The 18,081-nt window shown below is 38.1% G+C and overlaps 1 protein-coding gene across 5 annotated transcripts in view; it reads left to right on the top strand.

The window, feature by feature from the left end:
• ARHGEF3 (Rho guanine nucleotide exchange factor 3) overlaps positions 1–18,081 on the top strand; it is a 121,454-nt gene that overhangs the window by 91,867 nt on the left and 11,506 nt on the right. For 4 of the 5 annotated variants that reach the window (XM_062610762.1, XM_062610761.1, XM_062610764.1 and 1 more), the window contains 2 exons: positions 9,600–9,707; positions 16,434–16,604. In XM_062610762.1, the coding sequence (XP_062466746.1) occupies positions 9,600–9,707; positions 16,434–16,604 (279 nt within the window). Of the gene's footprint in view, positions 1–8,437; positions 8,717–9,599; positions 9,708–16,433; positions 16,605–18,081 lie in introns of those variants that run through there. The other variant, XM_062610766.1, reaches the window with a different exon arrangement.

Below are 18,081 nucleotides of genomic sequence, written 5' to 3'. Positions count from 1 at the left end.
TTCCTGTGACTATTAAACAATAATATTTTAGTATTTGATTTTTTAAAAATACAAAATATAGTCTGGAGATGAATAGTACTTACATGGGATGAAATTCAGCAAAAATCTTGAGCAAATACTGTACTGTTGATTTTTTTCCCTAAATTTTCAGCTGGAGGTCTCCGGGTAAGAAGCCAAAGCTTATTGGCAGTAGATTAATTCTTCTGTATTGGGCTTCACTTGGAGCCAGCAGAGCAGCTGCGGAAATCTAGGGATATTTTTGAGGAACAAGTTAGTGGTAGAAAAAGAGAAGAGAGCAAAGGTTTTCTATTTACAGTTCTTCGTTTAAGCCACACCAGCTTCCTTGGCGTAAACTCCATAGAAGTAGCACAGTCACAAAACAATGACAAATGAAATGTCCAAAATGTATGTGAACAGTAAAAGTCTGGATGCTGAGAAAAGGGTAGTGTACCTCCAGTCAAGAGTACAGTTATCTTTCTAAATACATACCCCATATCAAATACTGTGCTGCAGTTTGGGTGCAAAAGGTACACAGGTGTTGGGCTCTTTCCAGCTTTTACATAATCCAAAAATAGAGATAGTAAAACTTGAAATTTGCTTGCTTTAAGAGATAAAAAGCCCCACATCTTTCCCAATGATAAATAGCATTTTCTTTCACTAATGAAGGCAACTCCCTTCTCACCCCCTCTAAAGGAAACAAAGTGAAGCACAGCCAGTGGGGTGGGCAGCAGATAAGAAAGAGCACGCATAATCACAGATTGAGGTTTAAAGGTCTGAACGTGAAGTCATGGGAAGACATGAATCCCTTGGAGTAAGGACATTCCGTTCTGCTGTGCAGGATCTAATACAGTCCCTAGGTTGAAGCTCTAAAGAGTACAGCAGTGGCACAGAATTCCTTTGCACCTCCGGTAGATTGTATGTCTGCTTACATCTCTTGCACTTCAGAAATCTTAGATCTAGGAATCAGAGCTGTTTGCAATCTGTCTTTTGTTGTCTCCTGATATCCTTGCCGTGTTGATGTACAGGAGGTGTAGGCTGCCTCAACTCGGGGCTGTGTTTAATTCAGCATGGGGAGTGGAAGAAGGCTAACCTGAAGGGTAAGCTGCAGATCTCTAGGCCATGGCACATCATTAACATGAGAACCAGGCATGGAGCCAGAGGGAGAGGGACCAGAAGATTGTGAGATAAACTGCAAGTCATGAATTTTCTGTTGATCTTCATAAATGTACGTATTTAATTCTCAATGAAATATTAGCAAATTGCAGTTTTGGTATATTTTAGGTGGGTTCATCTGCAGTGTAACTGAAGTGAGCTAAATGTGGAAACATGTCAAACACCCATATGGAATTGCTGATCTGTTCTGCTTAATGGCAATTTGAAACAAACAGCTTGCCTTTGTTTTTCCATTCAGTAACTCACCGTATGATGTCTGCTTATTAATTGGCAGGCCAGCTTCATATGCAGTATGTTTAGAATGGAAAAGGTCTTTCTTAGGTAGCCTGCACAAGCAGCTTCTAATGAGAGGAAATGCAGAATTTAATCAATTCTGCATTAGCTGTCTGGGTTTTTCAGAGTTTCTGTTGCTTGTGCTAATTCACCTCAGTGTGAGGTTTTTCTGTTAATTTGCCTTCATTTCCTAACTCCTGGTAGATATATTGATTTCTGGGTATTGCAGACATGAATGATCAGTCAGGATAGCTGGATGCAACTTGTTCTTATGCTGCTGACACTTTGGTGGTTCTGTCTTACATACAGCAAATGAAGTCTGAGGTCTTGAGGGTGGTGACTATCGAGGGCAGCCTGTTTGTGGCAAGAAGCCAATCTCTGATGGACACACGATGCGACAGCATGTTGCAAACTTGAGCTTTTTTTTTTTTTGACTGAGAATACTTCACCACTTCTCCATATGGCTTTTCATTGTACCACAACTGTTGTTTCAGGTCATCTTTGTAACACTGTGATTAAAACAAAATGTCTCTGGATTTTGCTTTATTTGCTTGCTGGTTCTTTGGAGACTTGCAGCGGAGCAGTAACAAACCTCCTCCTGCCCCCATCAGAGAGCTCAGGTGACGGATAGAACCTTATGGATTTAAAAGTTGTATCACTGATACACACAGTTTATTGGATGATCAAGTTGTCTTTATGCATTAATTTACTTGAATCGCGCAGTAAATTCTTCTTGTGATGCTGGCAGTTTACTGGTGGATTTGTGTGGCCAATTACATTTACCTTTGTGCAGCACTAAAATTAGAGCTGCTTTAGGGTCACCTGCTTTGTTTGTCTTGACCATCAGCCTCAGCTCTTAAAGAGTGAATGTTCTAGAATTTCCCAATCAGAATATTTCTGTGATGCTATTAAGCAAAGGCAAATTCTGTGCTGTTTCAAGTAGTCTCTGCTGGTGCCAATAGCAATTGGAAATGTTGGTCTAGTTTTAGAATTTCTTCTCTCTCAAGATGCAAAAGGCCTGAGATGCCAGGGTTAATTTATTTTTAGGTTAAGTGTTTGCTGTATTAAGAGACTCTTTTGTAACATAGGTTGTTTTTCCTATATTTGACCTTTTTTGTTTGTTCTGTTGGGGTTTTTTTAATCCTGCTGAAGGTTAAATACTGATAACATCCTGTGGAACAGAGCTTGAATGTGTTTGGGTTGGTTTCTTTTTCTATTGAACTCCAAGTTTTGGGGGCATTTATTAGAACTGTTTAATCTTCGGCCAATTTAACTGGTAGCAGACTAATAAAAATAATAATATTGGGCTTCCTGCCATGACAAATGTTGACTTACCCTTATAAAGTAGACTAAAAACTAATAACCTTTAAAGTATAGGAGGATGAAAACGTAGCCAGTTACATCAAGTCTGAAACAGAGTGGTTCTGTTTCAGTTTGCTGGCACTGCTTGTGAATTAGGTTTGAAACAAAGGTTACTGTACTGCTTCAATTTATAGTGTCTTCCATTTATTACACTGTTAACTCTTTGGGGACTAATTTAAGTGGAAACATTTTACACTAATGAATGCTCCCATAGCACAGAATGAATGCTTTGGTTATCTGTTTGCTTTGGTTCACAAACAGAAAGCAGATCAAATAGGGGAAAATAATAACCAGCGTATTCTTTATAAAATGTCAAAGTTAGCTACCCCAAATCCAGAATTACTGCTGTACATAATGATCTCAGAACTTGCTGAATTCCAGCAAGGCATTGCCAATTCTGGCTGGTTTGTACATGGATTGAGAGAAAATTTGTTTGCCTTTGAAGGTAAGTGGGGTAGATTCTAATAAGCTCCTGTACCAGTTTCCACCTAGCACTTATCTTCTGGGTTGCCTTAAAAATCTCTGTAATTTCATTTTGTTGAGTTTGTTTTTAAATACAAGCAGAAAAATCAACACAATGTAGTCACAGTAGTGCTGCATGTGGGATGAAGACACAAGTGTAATGACCCCTCAGGGAAATATTTTCCCTTGTTTGTCAAATTCAGCACCAGTTTTCCGACATGGAGACTGTTGTTGAATTTGCTGATAAGAGATGGGAGACGCAGGTGGAAAAACAATCATACCAGCAGTGAACATACGTTTGCTTTTACTGTTCACTGGGAGGAAATGAGTGGCTAAGGCGGTCAGGAGCATAGAGTGAAAGAGTTTTGAAGTGAGGTACTGAAGCAAATGAAGACCTTTCATATGGTTCTTAGACTCCTATTCGGTGCTCTTCAATATGTGTTATCCAGGTCATTGGTTCTGCTGTTCTTAGGGCAATATAAAGGGAACTTGGCCTAGTTCTTTGTTTGCTTTCCTTCTGTTTGTTAGAAAATGAAACCAAATCTTTTGCTAGAGTTATTTATTCATCAAAGTGTGCTAATTAAGCGGTGGGTGGTCTTGTGGAATGACAATGTATAGAAAACTAATCGATATGATTAAATTGATTTAACTCACTCTGACACTCTGCTTTGAACTTTGAAAAAAAAATCTATTCTTTACATAAACTAGTAAGAGAGATGTTTTATTTTGTGGATAAAGAGCACAAGAAGTATTAGCTTCTTCCCCTAAATAGCCTACTAGAAGCTTTCATATCTGTGTAGTGTGTTATTAGATATATCCAGTTATAAGGTGCCGGCTTCACTGATGAAGAAATAAAAATAACATTAACTTAGCTGTCAGTACATTGCAGCTAATATAAGTGCCTACTTCTTTAGAGGATCTACTATCGTCTGTGGTGGCTGAATGCTTAGCTTGCCCCAGGAGCAGGTGTAGGATGTTAAAAAAAAGGCAGGCTTTTAAATGGTAATCCATGTGCATTAGAGCCAAAACTAGTGATACAAAAGTTCTCTTTTTGGTAATATGTTGTTTTTTTGAAATTACTGTATCAGTTTTAGAAGGTGACACTTCATTCACTTACACAAGGTGAAAAGACTTACATTTTAATGAAGAAGGAGTTGGCAGAATTTACTCAGGAGAGTATTGCTGTAGTAGCACCATAGTGAAGCCTCTTGCTGTATGCATTTCCCAGCTGACCAACAGCAGAAGGCTTTTTTTTTTTTTTTTGCTGAGTTACATTTGAAAAGCTAGAGGTTTCTGACTCAGATGTCTAAATCATTAGGTCAGAATTTAATATGTCAAAGATACTAGAAATACAACTGTACATACATATAGGATCTATAGAATAAATTGCAGTGAATAAGAGATCTCTCTAGATCACTGTGTCCTTCATTCCAAATCAGAAGAACGGTGAGGCATGACATCTTTAAAACATCTTATCTGAATTCTCAGTCTTAACTTGGTGATAATCAGTGATCATGCCTTGTGATTACTCTGATCTTTCTTCCTATGAATTTTTAAAAATGTGTATGATAAAAATACACTCTCTCGTAAGGACACAGTAGTTGTTTGAGATGTCCACTGTGTGGTTTCCAGAACTGTCAGAGTTTAGACACAGGTTTACTGCTTTATCAATTTGTTCACAGTTTCAAGAGTTCTTTTTGAGGCTGTGTATATATACACAGTATTTCCAGCTTCGTTTTTTTGCTCTCTGAAGTCAAACGTTACCAAAGTCATCTTGAGTTCAAATACACAGCTCCCCTCCAAAAGCCATCTGCTCTTTGTTCTAGCCTAGTCAGGTATTAATTTGATTTCACTTGACTGTTCAGCCTTTGAAGTTCCTGCACTCGTGTTTCCCTCAGCTTTATTTAGCCTTATATCAAATTTAAAGCCCTGTCAGATTAACATTACTTGTTCACATACACCAGCCCCACATTTTGGAAACTCTGCCAAACTGTAGTCTGGATCTTTTGTTTTCTAACTTACTTCCCGTATTGTTTTGGCAAGCTTTCCTGACTCTGAAAATGCCATCTAACACTTAGTAATTCCCAAACTCTGAAATGATGCTTTAATACCAGTAATAACAACTCTGAACTGTGAGGCAAAGCATTGTAACTCCTGAATTTCTTGTGTCATAATGTGGCCCAGTTCCCAGTTTGGACAGGTGATGGTTTTTGCAAGTGGATCCAGCCATTAAATCCTATCTCTCAATCCCATCTGCTTCAAAGCTCACTGAACCAGGAGAGAAGGAGGAGTGATGACCTTGGGTAACTCTTGAGTCTTCTGGGCACACTGAGAGGTACAGACCAGAGTCTGATGTTCATTCTTCCTGAATAGTATGCCCTTACTGGAGCCTCTTCACTCTGGCCAGACACTGGAATCACAGTTCCGCAGTCCTGTGTGCTTAGATTCATACTCTGAAAGGCTTCATGACTGCGAGACCCCTGGTTAACCAGAATATCAGAAGTTTTACAGAGACAAATTAGTAAAATAATGAGCACGGGTACCAGGAATTCCTAACCACAAGTACTCTATTATTGTAAAAATAATCAGGTAAAATTGAAGAGGCTTGGGAAGCAGCATCTGAAATGCAGCTCCCTGATCTTGTTGGGCTAATGTGCAAGTGCAGCTCCTGGTCAGTATCTCTGGGTAAAGCAGAATAGTTCACACACTCTCCTCTTTCCATTTGATCTCTTGGTTGTGCAGAACAGAGCCCATGGTAAGACAAACAGCATCTGTTTAAAGCTTTGTTTTTTATGCACTTGACTGGAGTTTTCCCTGTCCAGATCACTGGTCTCAGTGGTCTGTTCAGCTTCTCTTTGATGCTGGTTTGGAGAGGTGACACAGCTTGAGAATAAGGGTCCTGGTGAAAGGGGAGGTAGAGGCAGAGTGGATGTAGACCATGCCACAGAAACACTGTGAACGTCCAACAGTTTCAGTATTACTATCTCACAGGTTTAGAATTGCTCAGGTAGTACAGAGTTTTCATTGCACAGTCAAAGCCTTACTTCTACAAACTTTATTATTCCACACTGGAGGCAGTGACTCAGTGCAGTTTTCTCTTGGTTTTAGACTTATCTGAGAGAGATGACACCTGGAACACTAAGGTTTGGTGAGTTTTCACTCCCAGTTAAGTATCTTAACCCTACCAGACAGCTTCTAAAGCAGGATGAAAATCAAGTTAGAAGTATACTGAAAGCTTTACCCATAATTAAAAAGTCATGATTAACAAGATTTACTTTCAGATCTCATTGGTTGGGGTGTCAAGTAACCTGAAATAATTTTATTGGAGAAAATCCTGTAATAATGCTGATCTCTCTTAATAAATTTGAATTCCTAATTTGAACTATATGTTTAGCTGTTTTGAATTCTGATCCGATTTTTTTCAGTGTGAGATCAGAATACGGTGCATTCATTGCATGAGGAATTCAAAAGTGGGGTGTTGGCACAGAAGGGGTGGGACCTTGGCAGGCGTACCTCCAGAATCCATCATCTCCCTTTCCTTTCCTGCTTAGAGAAGTGCTGACCTCTGGTGGCTTGCAAGCAGAACCTCTAGAAGACCTTAATGTTTTCTGATGGTGGCTGAATCTCTATTTGGAGTTCCCTGTCCGTAACAAATGTTTTTATTTTCAGTCAAGTTTTGCAGCAGGAACATGAGTAAAAATTATACTGTCTTAGCATTTTCCTCCTTGAAATGGATGGGCAAGTTTTAAAGGGCTGGTGGCAGATCTACTGTGTTCCCCCTGAACTGTAGGTATCCTGGGGTAGGAAACAGTGCAGGTTTCAAAGAGCCTTCAGGCTGTCTGGCCTGAAGAAGAGGAAACTGAGTTTCTTCATTCCACTTCTTCCCACATTCCAAGAGGAAGAAGTTTATTTCCATTCTTTTTACCCAGGCTGATTTTTCTCCAGTGTTATGCATCAGCCTTCACAGCTGCCTGGGGTTTATGTGCCCCACACTGCAGAGCAAATTAGGTCCTGTTCTGAGTGCTTAGCCTACAGGCTTAGGCTAGTAACTAACAAACTGCACCTGCAGTCACACACACAGTATTTGGATGTATGCAGACAAGGATGGACTGACTTGCTGTTACTTCCTTATTTTTAAGCACTGCTCAAAGTTTCATTCAAGTTTTTTGCAACACATTCATGTGAAATGCTGCAGGGATGCACTGAAATATGGTTTTACTTCCTTTGTGATTTTTATTTGCTGACAGCAGACTCCTCAGAAAATTATCCAAGGCCTTCTGAACTTAGTTTTGTTATAGGTTAAGGCTGAAAGATTGCCAAATTGTGAACAGATCACAGTGTGTGTGGAAATGGTCTTGCAGACTATGGGGAATGTTTAACTTTCAGAAAGCAAGATACAGCTATGTGACACTATGATAGATAAATCTGTGCTTTTCTTGAATGAGTTTTGCCTTTCAACCAAACAGTATACACATAGTAGCAAAGTTGTAAGATAACAGGATACAACAGTAAAGGAGAAATCTTTTAATCCTCATCCCCCTCTCCCTGTTTTCTGAAAAGTCCATACAGTCTTTATTTCCAGATTTTGTTTTTGGGGTGCGATATTCATGCTTAAGTAATCTTTGCTACTAAGGTAGAGGTGTTAGCAAAAGCTGTGCTGCTGGCATATGTCAGGGACTTCATGTCCTTTCACTGCAGTGCAGCACAATTCCTAACAAGCAGGCTCTGCCATGAGATATTTGTGCACCAGGACTGGCATTCTGAATAATAATAAAACAGAGCCCATGGCTGAGCCACCAGTTAGAGAAGAATTACAGTGGAATCTCAAGATTTTTCTTTTTTGGGGCGTGAGTTGAGGGGGTGGGGATGCTGATGCTGTAGATAAGTGTGCTGCTGCTGGTGCTGCAGTGACGTCAAAAAATACTCCTTCAAAAACCTGTCTCAAAGACATGGTTGCTGAAAATGAAGCAATGTGAATAGCAGTGCAACGGTGAAGATAAGGATGTAGCTTGATCTAGGCTGCTGAAATTCTTTAATGCGAGGTTTCATGTGTGATGGAATACATTATTTTTGCTAGAGGGTTAAACACTTTGTCCCTCATCTCAGCCGGCATTTATGGATTTCCAGGTCTGCCTGCTGAGAAGTAAATTAAATATGTAGCTGCTTCTCACCTTTCCTCTGTTGCTGTGCTAATGGAAGAGAATTTTTCTTGCCAGTAATACCGATGATGGTCGTTGCTGCTGAGATTTATTATTTTCTTGTATCAGGACAAATCTGAGTTATTTCCAGCAGGATTTGGATTTCTGAACAACAGGATAATAGGCATGCTTCATTTTCTTAAAGCTATGTCTATGAAATCGGAGGCATAGCAAACCTACACAAACTTCATAAGCATGGCTGAAAAAGAAAGATGATGTTGGAGGGGTTTTTTAACATCACCTGGAAGGTTTGGCTCTTTTTCTGTCAAAAGTTGCCTTTTGCATGTGCTGTTCAAGATCCATTATATGTCAGATGGAGGTTAGGAAGCCAAGGGTAACTGTTCTATTTTTATGTATTTATAATCACTTTTTTCCTTGTGTTATGATTTCTGTTAACATTTGTGTTTTTAAAATCTGCAGGACAATTGGTATATTATATTGAAGTGGTTATGTATTACTATAAGTGCAGTTAAAAGTATGTATGAAAAGAAAAACATTTAATTGAATGCATTTTGGTAGAATTTTGTTTTATTTTATGTACTTTTTAATGCAAAAATTAAATATATGTAAACTTGTTATTAATGGGTTTGCCTGTATGTGTAAGTATTTCCATAGGAACATGCACTCAGAGGACAATTACAGTTAGGGATTTCTGTCAAAATTATATTTTCTGGAATAAAATGCATTTGACAGAATAGAGTTATGTGCTGACAGTGCCAGAGGCAAAGAAATTGAATTGGTTTTATTTGAAAGTATTCCTTTCAAAGTCATATTATCATAACATACATTAGCTGCAAAGCACTGGTGAGCATTTCTCTTTTGAGTTAATATAATAAAATGATTTAGTCGTTCTTTACCTTCTTCCTTTCCCCTGCTCCCAGGCATGCCAACTTCTCCATCATCATATTTTTCAGCTGTTTTCAGGATCTGTATGTACCAGCCAAGAGTAATGTCATTGTCAGTCTTAAAAATTGCTAGTTTATTTACTACCCTAATGCTATACCAGGTTTACACACTTGCTTTTTACAATGCTTTCTTGGGAAAAGCCAGCAAAACTGTCAGTGATTAACTGATTATGCTCACACTCCCCCCATTTTTTTTTCTTTCCCTTGTTATCCTCCCCTGCTACAGGAGCCCAGTAACAAACGGGTGAAGCCACTTTCCAGAGTCACATCACTGGCGAGTCTCATTCCTCCTGTGCGAGCCACTCCGCTGAAGCGGTTCAGCCAGACACTTCAGGTAATGGCAGTAAATGCACTGCTGCATTACGCACATTGCTAAAAGGGGAATGCATACATATTCACCACTTCTGCTAGGATTAGCATGGGAATGTGGACTGCACATACGAGCACACATACCATTGTAATGTCCCAAACGGGTTTAGGCAGCTTACGACTACAGTTACTCAACTTGAAAACTCAGAACTCCAAAACCCCACAATTTCTCTGTCCAGATAATTGATGGTTTTAATTGTCGGTAAGAAAACTATTGCACCTGTAGCATATCAGAGTTGTTATACTAAAGGATTACGATTGCTTTTTAAATTTGACAAACAGAAATTCCCGCTACACTTTCATTTTGGTTGATTTCTTTGAAAATGTTATTTTTGGTACAGTGGGTCGTGTAGGATTGCTAAATTCCCTTCTGTGCAATGAACTTTGACCTTGCCTAAACAAAAGAGTTAGTGAACGATTGGAAAAAAGTCATTTTCCAAAGCTGATGATGAAAATTAATAAAGGGCAAGCAAATGCCATTTAGAAATTAAATTTAATGCCATTTAGAAATTAAATAATGTTGTACTTGCAATTTCTAGGTTATAGATAGGTCTGTAACACTTAACATACTTAGAGACTAACAGAACTTTATAAACTATTTGTGCTTTCAGACCTAGAGGCTGCAAAACATTTGGGTGCTCAGCTCCTGATGGTTATGATGAGTGGCATATAGTCGGAAGCTTCAGTACTTCTGTGGGTCTGGCCTACAAGGCCAGACTGTTTCCTCCTTAAAACAATTTATGTAAGAAGGCATGTGTAAGATCTAAAAATTATTTAACAAGCTTAACTTCTTTGATGAGAGGAAATATAAGAATACCCTGAATGTATTAAAAATGTTACTTAATCAAAATTAGCTTAATTAGGGCATCACTGAAGTCCTCTTAATCTCGAGGGGTAAAGAAATAAAACTTTGGAGCTAGAAGTCTTATGAGAAATAAATAAAAAGTCATGGGAAAGTACCATTTTTTTTTCTGTTGTGGCAGTGTAGAAAACAGGTATCACAGGGTTTCTTTAATATTGGTTTTCCTGTGCTCTGTTCCTGTGATTTTGGACGTGCAGACATCTGCAGAGAAAAGCTGCATGCGTGGGGTTAGAGGAAAGGCAAAATGTCTGAACTCCCCTCAGCCTGGGTTTGATCCAGAAGGTGTATTATAGCGTGACTAGAGCAGACATGCCTGTATTCTCTGGGGTGTATAAATCTCCTCCATAGTCTGCTTCCAGGAAAAAATTGGCCCGGCTTTGGATGGACTCCATTAGTTCCAGTTGTTGAGGAGTGTGGAAAGTGAATTAATTTTTGGCTAAACTGCTTCTGTGTTTTCCTATTCACAGCCTTAGACAGCTGTTGTCCTCATTTAAGTACCTACACTATTGTCCTATAGCGAATGCCTTTGAAACTGGTCTGTCCAGGTCAATATTTAATAAAAGCTTGATTTGGGCTATCCAAAACAAACTATTATTTCACACATGGGGTAGCAGCTTTCTGAGATGACGGGTACATAAATGTGTTTGAGGAAGGATTTTGACAAGAACAGAAGAGAAAACAGTGACTTTGTTGCAAGTCCTACTGTTGGCAGATTTCTCCTTTTATCTATTCATATGGATTATAAGAATATATTTTGATTAACTGCTTCTAAGCAGATTAAGCAGTGATGTTAGTCATAGTTAGATAGTCTTCTAAGTAACTATGAACTCTGAGAAATCAGCATGAATGTCCTTCAAATCCTAGGTCAGAATCCATTCCCAGGTGATGAATGTTGGTGATGTCTCTCAAAACTGCCTTCATAGCTGGCTGTAAACTGACTCCTTATCTGCTTTTGTCAGCAGCAACAGAACAGGGGAAAAAAAAGACTGACCTTGTGCTTGTGTGCCCCATTTGGAATTATTTAGAAACATTGAGAAGCATGTATAGTTTTTTACTTTATTACGTATTGACATAGCTTTTGTTGTGCCTTGTGGAACACTGTAGAGCAGGATTTTTTTTCATCGTGTAATACTTGTAAAAAGCAAAAAGTGCTCATTTTTCTTACTGGATGAACTTTTATATATCTTCATGGTTAAGATATTTCAGCCAAAATCTTTCTTCTTGCATTGCTGCTAGATGTTCTGTATCAGTAAAATGAAGAAAGATACTATCAACAGTGCAACATCCAAAACAAATTCTTCCCCTGGAAGAAAACAAAACAAAGCCAACAGAGCATCCATCCAAAGTGACCTCTCCAACAGCATTAATAAAAAGAATTAGAAAATTCTGAGTTTCCTTTATGGCATTTCAGTCAAACCTTCTTATATTCTTTCTGAATGGAAGATACATGTAAGATGGAAAAACTAAATTTATTGTGCATAATTTTCCTTGCCTCTGTACATCTACGTTCCACTTGATATTAACAGACCTGCATGCAGGCTGAAGAGAAACATCTCTGACTGAGATATTTTAAGATATGTTTTTAGTGATTTTTTTCTGTTTTGCATATTTCATTGATTATAGAGGTATTTGATTTTTGGTGTTTGAGTCTTACTTTTATAACAGTTTTCCACATTATTGGCAATACTTTTCCACAAGGATTCTAAAACAAACCCACAAAGTCTTTTTATTTTTTTGACTATTTATAGTCTGTTTCTGTCACACAGAGCACTGTAGACTAACTAATATCATGCTCTTAGCTTGATCTCTGACAGAGTCTGTGTATCTGCAGGATGCCAGATGCTAAGCAGGTATTCTTATTTGTTCATCCACCTGGAAAGCCACTATATTTCATTGCTGTATTTTCAGTCTGCATCAAGCTAGGCTAATGATTATGATGATCTGCTTGTTTCTGCTTGGTCTTATTCACAGCTGTGCTGTTTGGCTTAAAAGCTGAAAATAGGATCAGCAAAAGAACTCCAGCTGATGATGAAGAGACAAATTAAAGTCTGGCTGGCTTCCTCTGCAGCTTCAGTCTTCATCAGCCTGTCTTGTAGGGAGTCCAAATTATTTTTATCTGTCTTAGAACACTGGAAATTTCTAAAAATCCTTAAGAAGAAAACTCTTCTTAATATCACTTCTGAATGCTAGGACTTTACTCTGTAGTGCCCATTTCCCAGTACATGAAGCTGTTTGCTTTACTGCAGCTGAAATGAAGGTTTGTTAATTGCATGAATTAACATCAGTAACACACAGCCCCTTCATAGTAACAGTCTTGTAACAGCCAGTTAAAGCTATTGCAGTCAAATAAATACAGTAAATAAAATCAGAGGTTGTGGCTGGGTTAATTCCCCAGGTCCTTTAGGTTTTTTGCATTATCTGAAAATGTTAAAAGTCCCATATAGGCAGAATTGTTCACTAGTATGCTGGGTATATTTTTGAAGAAAGCCAGAACCTAGGGAAATATTTTTAGAAGACTGGAGATGCAGAAATGCTCTTTTGACATTCCTACAATTCTTCCATGGGATTCTGTCACATGACTGATTTTCCCTCCCCCTTCATGGCAAGTACCAGCCAACCATCAGAGTACCTTTAAGCTTGTTTTTAAAACTTGCTAGTGTAACTTCAGTTTAGGGCTGTGTTCCACTAAACTGAAATGGGCCTCTTTATTTGCAAAAGAAAGTGTAAAGTAGTGGAACTGAAATGGTTAAACTGATGTGCTACACTAATCTTACACTATCAGAGTTTTATTGAAATAATTTACTGATTATGTAGGGATTTCTTTAGTTATCAGGTTTATGTGTCATTTCTGTTCTTCTCTGTTACAGCACTGATGATTCAGGTGTGCTCAACTCTGAAGGGATAAAGTATTAATTTTAGCATTAAATAGTATTTCCCTGAAGATGCAACAGTTTGTCTCTTCATAGCTTTACAAGCCAATGTCTGCAATGTGTATGGAAAGGAATACGCGAACATTAGCTTGGATTCAACACTGAAGTGTGTGATTCCTGGCCTGACTAGATTTCAGCATCCTAGGATACGACAGTCAGGGGTTCTGCCTTTGCTGTGTTAGTGTATAAAAGAAGGAAACATGCCAGGCAAAGAAACAACTTGGTCTTGAAGTGGAATTTGTCCTCATTGTTAGATAACACCTCAGAACTTTTCTGTTCCTTTCCACTAATAAATACCCACAGTCCAATGTTCCTTATTTAATATTAAGCAAGGTGCATTTTGTATGATTAATTAAAAGGGTAATGTATGAAAGAACTAAATATATACTTACTGTGTCCAGGCAGCAAAGATGCTGAGCGAGCAAGCAGGATTTTGGGCAGTTTGTTTTCTTTTTGAGTTTCTCAGCCTTTTTGTGCCACTTCTGCCCAACTGAGGACAGTGTAGGGCTGTAGAGAATATCATCAAGCTTTCTCATGCAGCATAAAGAAGCATATTACTATCAGTGGATGTGAAAGCTTACTTTTCTTATAGTACTGTATGGAATTTCAGTTTGCTGTTACAGGTGCGTACCATTTTATAGTGTGGTATGTGACCTTTTGTTAAAAGGTTTCAAGATCATGGCATTTACTTTTAAGATCTGGTGCTTTTCATTATATGTACTTTATTCATCATAAAACATTTCCTTTAAGAAAACACCAATGCAAACAAAGGAGCTATATACTGGAGGATGCATATGGGAATGCATGGAAAGGAACATTGCATCTTGGGTCATGGAATGACAAATGTTCTGCTTGGCTGCATTCTGATGGTTGGTGATTTGTGGATGCAACACACCTGCCTTTTTCCCCCTAATCTTTCTTTCCATTTGCATGTGAAAGTAGCTGGTTCCATGATTTATCAGGTATAAACATGTGTGTTCTTTATCTTCTTAAATTTTGAAGAAAGACTAGCACCTGACTTGCAAAGGTTTGGAAGGTTGGTATATATATGTGTGTGTTTATTTTTAGGGGGTTTGTCGATTCCAAGGAGGGGCTCAAAATCGCTTATGTTAAAAGGCACAGTATTTATATAGTATGTCTTCTGATATTTAAAAAACCTTGTATTTATAGGTACTTTTGCATTTCATGGGCTCTTATTTTCAAAGGAGAATTTCAAATATTGTACTTTGTATATGCTGCTTTCAACATGGAAATGAAGAGAATTTGTTTTAAATATTCTTGCCTAAGGCAACTTGAAAGACTGTTGTTATGTAAGGCAAATTTTAAATAACAACAAAGATGTAGAGTATTTCAACAATGTGAAATACTTGAGGCATCAGAGGCAGGACCTCAGAATAAGCCTCTAATTATAATGAAACAAGAAAGGAATCTTTTTTTTCAGAATAGCAAAGCGAGAGCATAAAGTATTCATCCTTAGCCTTAAGTCTTTGAAAGAGTATACAGTCAAAGAGAATGCTCAAGTCTCAAAACTCAAGACTTGCTTTTAGAGAAGTTTAAGACCAGACCACATAATAGATACAGTGATGCATCTGTCATACAACCCCTATGATACATCATCAGGGTTTAGAGGCTCCAGAAAGATTTTGCAGTAGTAGAACACAATTCTGGTATTTCACAATTTGCTATCTGCTAGCATTGATTGTTTGAATCAGTTTAACATGCTGCTTCAAATGCTAAGAAGTAAGGAAGAGCAGTTAGTGTAAAAAGAATGTTGCTTGTTATGAACATTAAAACTGAATATTTACATACCTTTTCCTTAAAGATAATACGATTGTTCTTTTAAGTTAGGTATCCATTTCACACCTTTCTATGTGACTTCGTTTCTTGATCTCACTGTACATCTCAGTAGGCGGGATGATACCATTTGAAAGGCTTTCTAACCATATCAGAAACAGTTTGGTTAGAGCATTATAGCATGAATTAATGATTACCATCAGGTAGCAAGACACTTATTAAAGTAAGAGGAAAGGTTTTAAAGGGCAGTCTCACTTCCTGAACCCACTTTCTGCTCAATGAGAAAACATATTATTTTAAAATCATTAATATGTTTGATGTAATGCACATTTTCACCTGGTATCCTCAAGGTAGGACCAAGTTTTTCTCAGTACAGACACCTTTGAACAGTCCCACCCTGCCGCAGAAATGGACTCAGTCAGAGATCAATGTGATCAGACCAAAGCTGTTTAATACAAAGCATCTATCCTTTTTATACTGTTGTCTGCATCTGCTTACAGTAGCTTGCTGTATTATAATCAGATGCATATTCTTGTAGCACACAGCAACTATGGCTACATATACAATAGCTTGCTGTATTATAATTGGATACATACTCAATAGCTTGCTATATTATAATTGGATACATATACAATAGCTTAGTATATTATGCTTTGATACATATTCGTGCAGCACACAGCAACTACTATACATTTGATCAAATAAGCGTATGGGAACTTAACCTTTAAAACTTGCTAACGATCCACTATTTTGTATCTTAGCACATTCCAGTTTCTTCTTATCTTGCTTGTGTTACTTTTGCTTTCTTACTCATGTCCTCCTTCATCCTCGGTTCATGTCGAACTCCACGTAGGCACTTGCTGACTTGGGAACATGGCTATTCTTTGCTAAAAATCCATCCACACCACCCAAAAAATAAAATCCAATAATACTATTGACTTTAAGCTGATACACAGGATGAGTTTATATTCCAGATTTTGCTGTCCTAGCTTTCTGTATGTATATTTATTTATTTATATGCTATGTATATCGAATCCTTAGAGGGGAAAAAAGTAAGTGTCATGTGAAATCGTTCTAATACTGAAAAGTATTCTTCTATTTCTAGCGTTCTATCAGTTTCCGAAGTGAAAGTCGTCCAGATCTGTTCAGTCCACGATCATGGTCTCGAAATATGCCCCCAGCTAACACAAAGCGGAGAGACAGCAAACTGTGGAGTGAGACCTTTGATGTTTGTGTCAATCACATGCTTACATCTAAAGAAATCAAGCGTCAAGAGGTATCATATTTTTTCTTACCATAAATTTCATGTTCAGAAGTCATCTTTAAAGCGTGGAGTTAAAGAATGCCAGTAGGCACCAGGATAGCACTTGAAGCTTTCCTGAAATTAAGCAGAATGTCATCCTTTGTCTTTATAATTCAAGCTATATTAGTAGTGATGGTTGATGTTTCGTTTTGTTCCCGTAATGATAGATGAGCATGCTAGTTCAGGAACAGGTATTCAAGTCATACGTACACACAGAATCATAGAATGGTTAGGGTTGGAAAAGACCTTAAGATCATCTAGTTCCAACACCCCGTGCCATGGGCAGGGACACCTCACACTAAACCATGTCACCCAAGGCTCTGTGCAACCTGGCCTTGAACACCACCAGGGGTGGAGCATTCACAACCTCCCTAGGCAACCCATTCCAGTGCCTCATCACTCTTACAGTAAAGAACTTCTTCCTTAGATCTAACCTAAACTTCCCCTGTTTAAGTTTGAACCGATCACCCCTTGTCCTATCAGTACAGTCCCTATTGAAGAGTTCATCTCAGCATCCTTGTAGGCCTTCTTCAGATACTGCAAGGCTTGGAAAAGAGTGTCTTTGAGGAAGTTTTCAGTGCTAGAAAGAGAAAATATTGATCAAAATATGAATCTTCCAAAGCATCAGTGGTTTTAATGTGTTGTACATGACAGATTCTAAGTAGCTCACGTTACAGCCAATGACAAATCTCTTGTGGAATCAAGTTTTCCCCCATACCCCTAAAAAAATATTTGTAGCAATAGCAACACAAGTTTATAATAATCTGAGAATAGTTCAGGAACAGAGTAATGAATGAAACAGTAACATCAAGCATTTCTTGTGCAGGTTTTAACATTGTACAAGAATTCATAGGAAATCACTTTTAAAATGGAGACCTTCAAAAGCAGCTTATTGGAAAATGAACTGTACAAACTATTTGCACAGCATTAACAGTCATTACTGTTTTGGGGCAGAAGCCAGGACCCTTCATAGAGCCCAAATAAATGAGCTGTATTCCAGGAACTTCTGCTTGAGGGTTCTTACGCTATGTATGTCAACAGAATATCTGAACCACTTCCATGCATGTGCTGTCAGTTAAGTCACACTATGGGAAGCCTTCCATGTATCCATGTTAGCTACTAGGACCATCTGCACTAGCTGATGATGTTCTTCCATGATTTATGGAGGGTGAAAGCCTTGGCTATGAAGCTGGTAATTCTGACTGACCAAAATGTTGTTAACTTCTTTCTGTACCCTGGTTTAGAATGAAATCATGCAGTAAGTAAATAACAATGGTATTTTGATAAACCAGTGTATTACGGTGGTGATCATTATTAATCTGCTGGTTTTAAAGTCTTTAAAGTCTCAAATCTGCTTCAACAGAAGTAACTAACATCAGCTGATAGTTAAGTTGGGCTCGGCCTTCATAACAAAACCAAAATAAACTGGTACCAAAATAAAAGTGCTCAC

Source organism: Pezoporus occidentalis, unplaced genomic scaffold (assembly GCF_034315485.1).
Source record: "Pezoporus occidentalis ecotype Australia unplaced genomic scaffold, CSIRO_AGI_Poc_V1 ctg149, whole genome shotgun sequence".
NCBI lineage: Eukaryota > Metazoa > Chordata > Aves > Psittaciformes > Psittacidae > Pezoporus > Pezoporus occidentalis.
The sequence above is the reverse complement of the archived record's forward strand: the minus strand, read 5'-3'. Positions and strand labels throughout refer to the sequence as shown.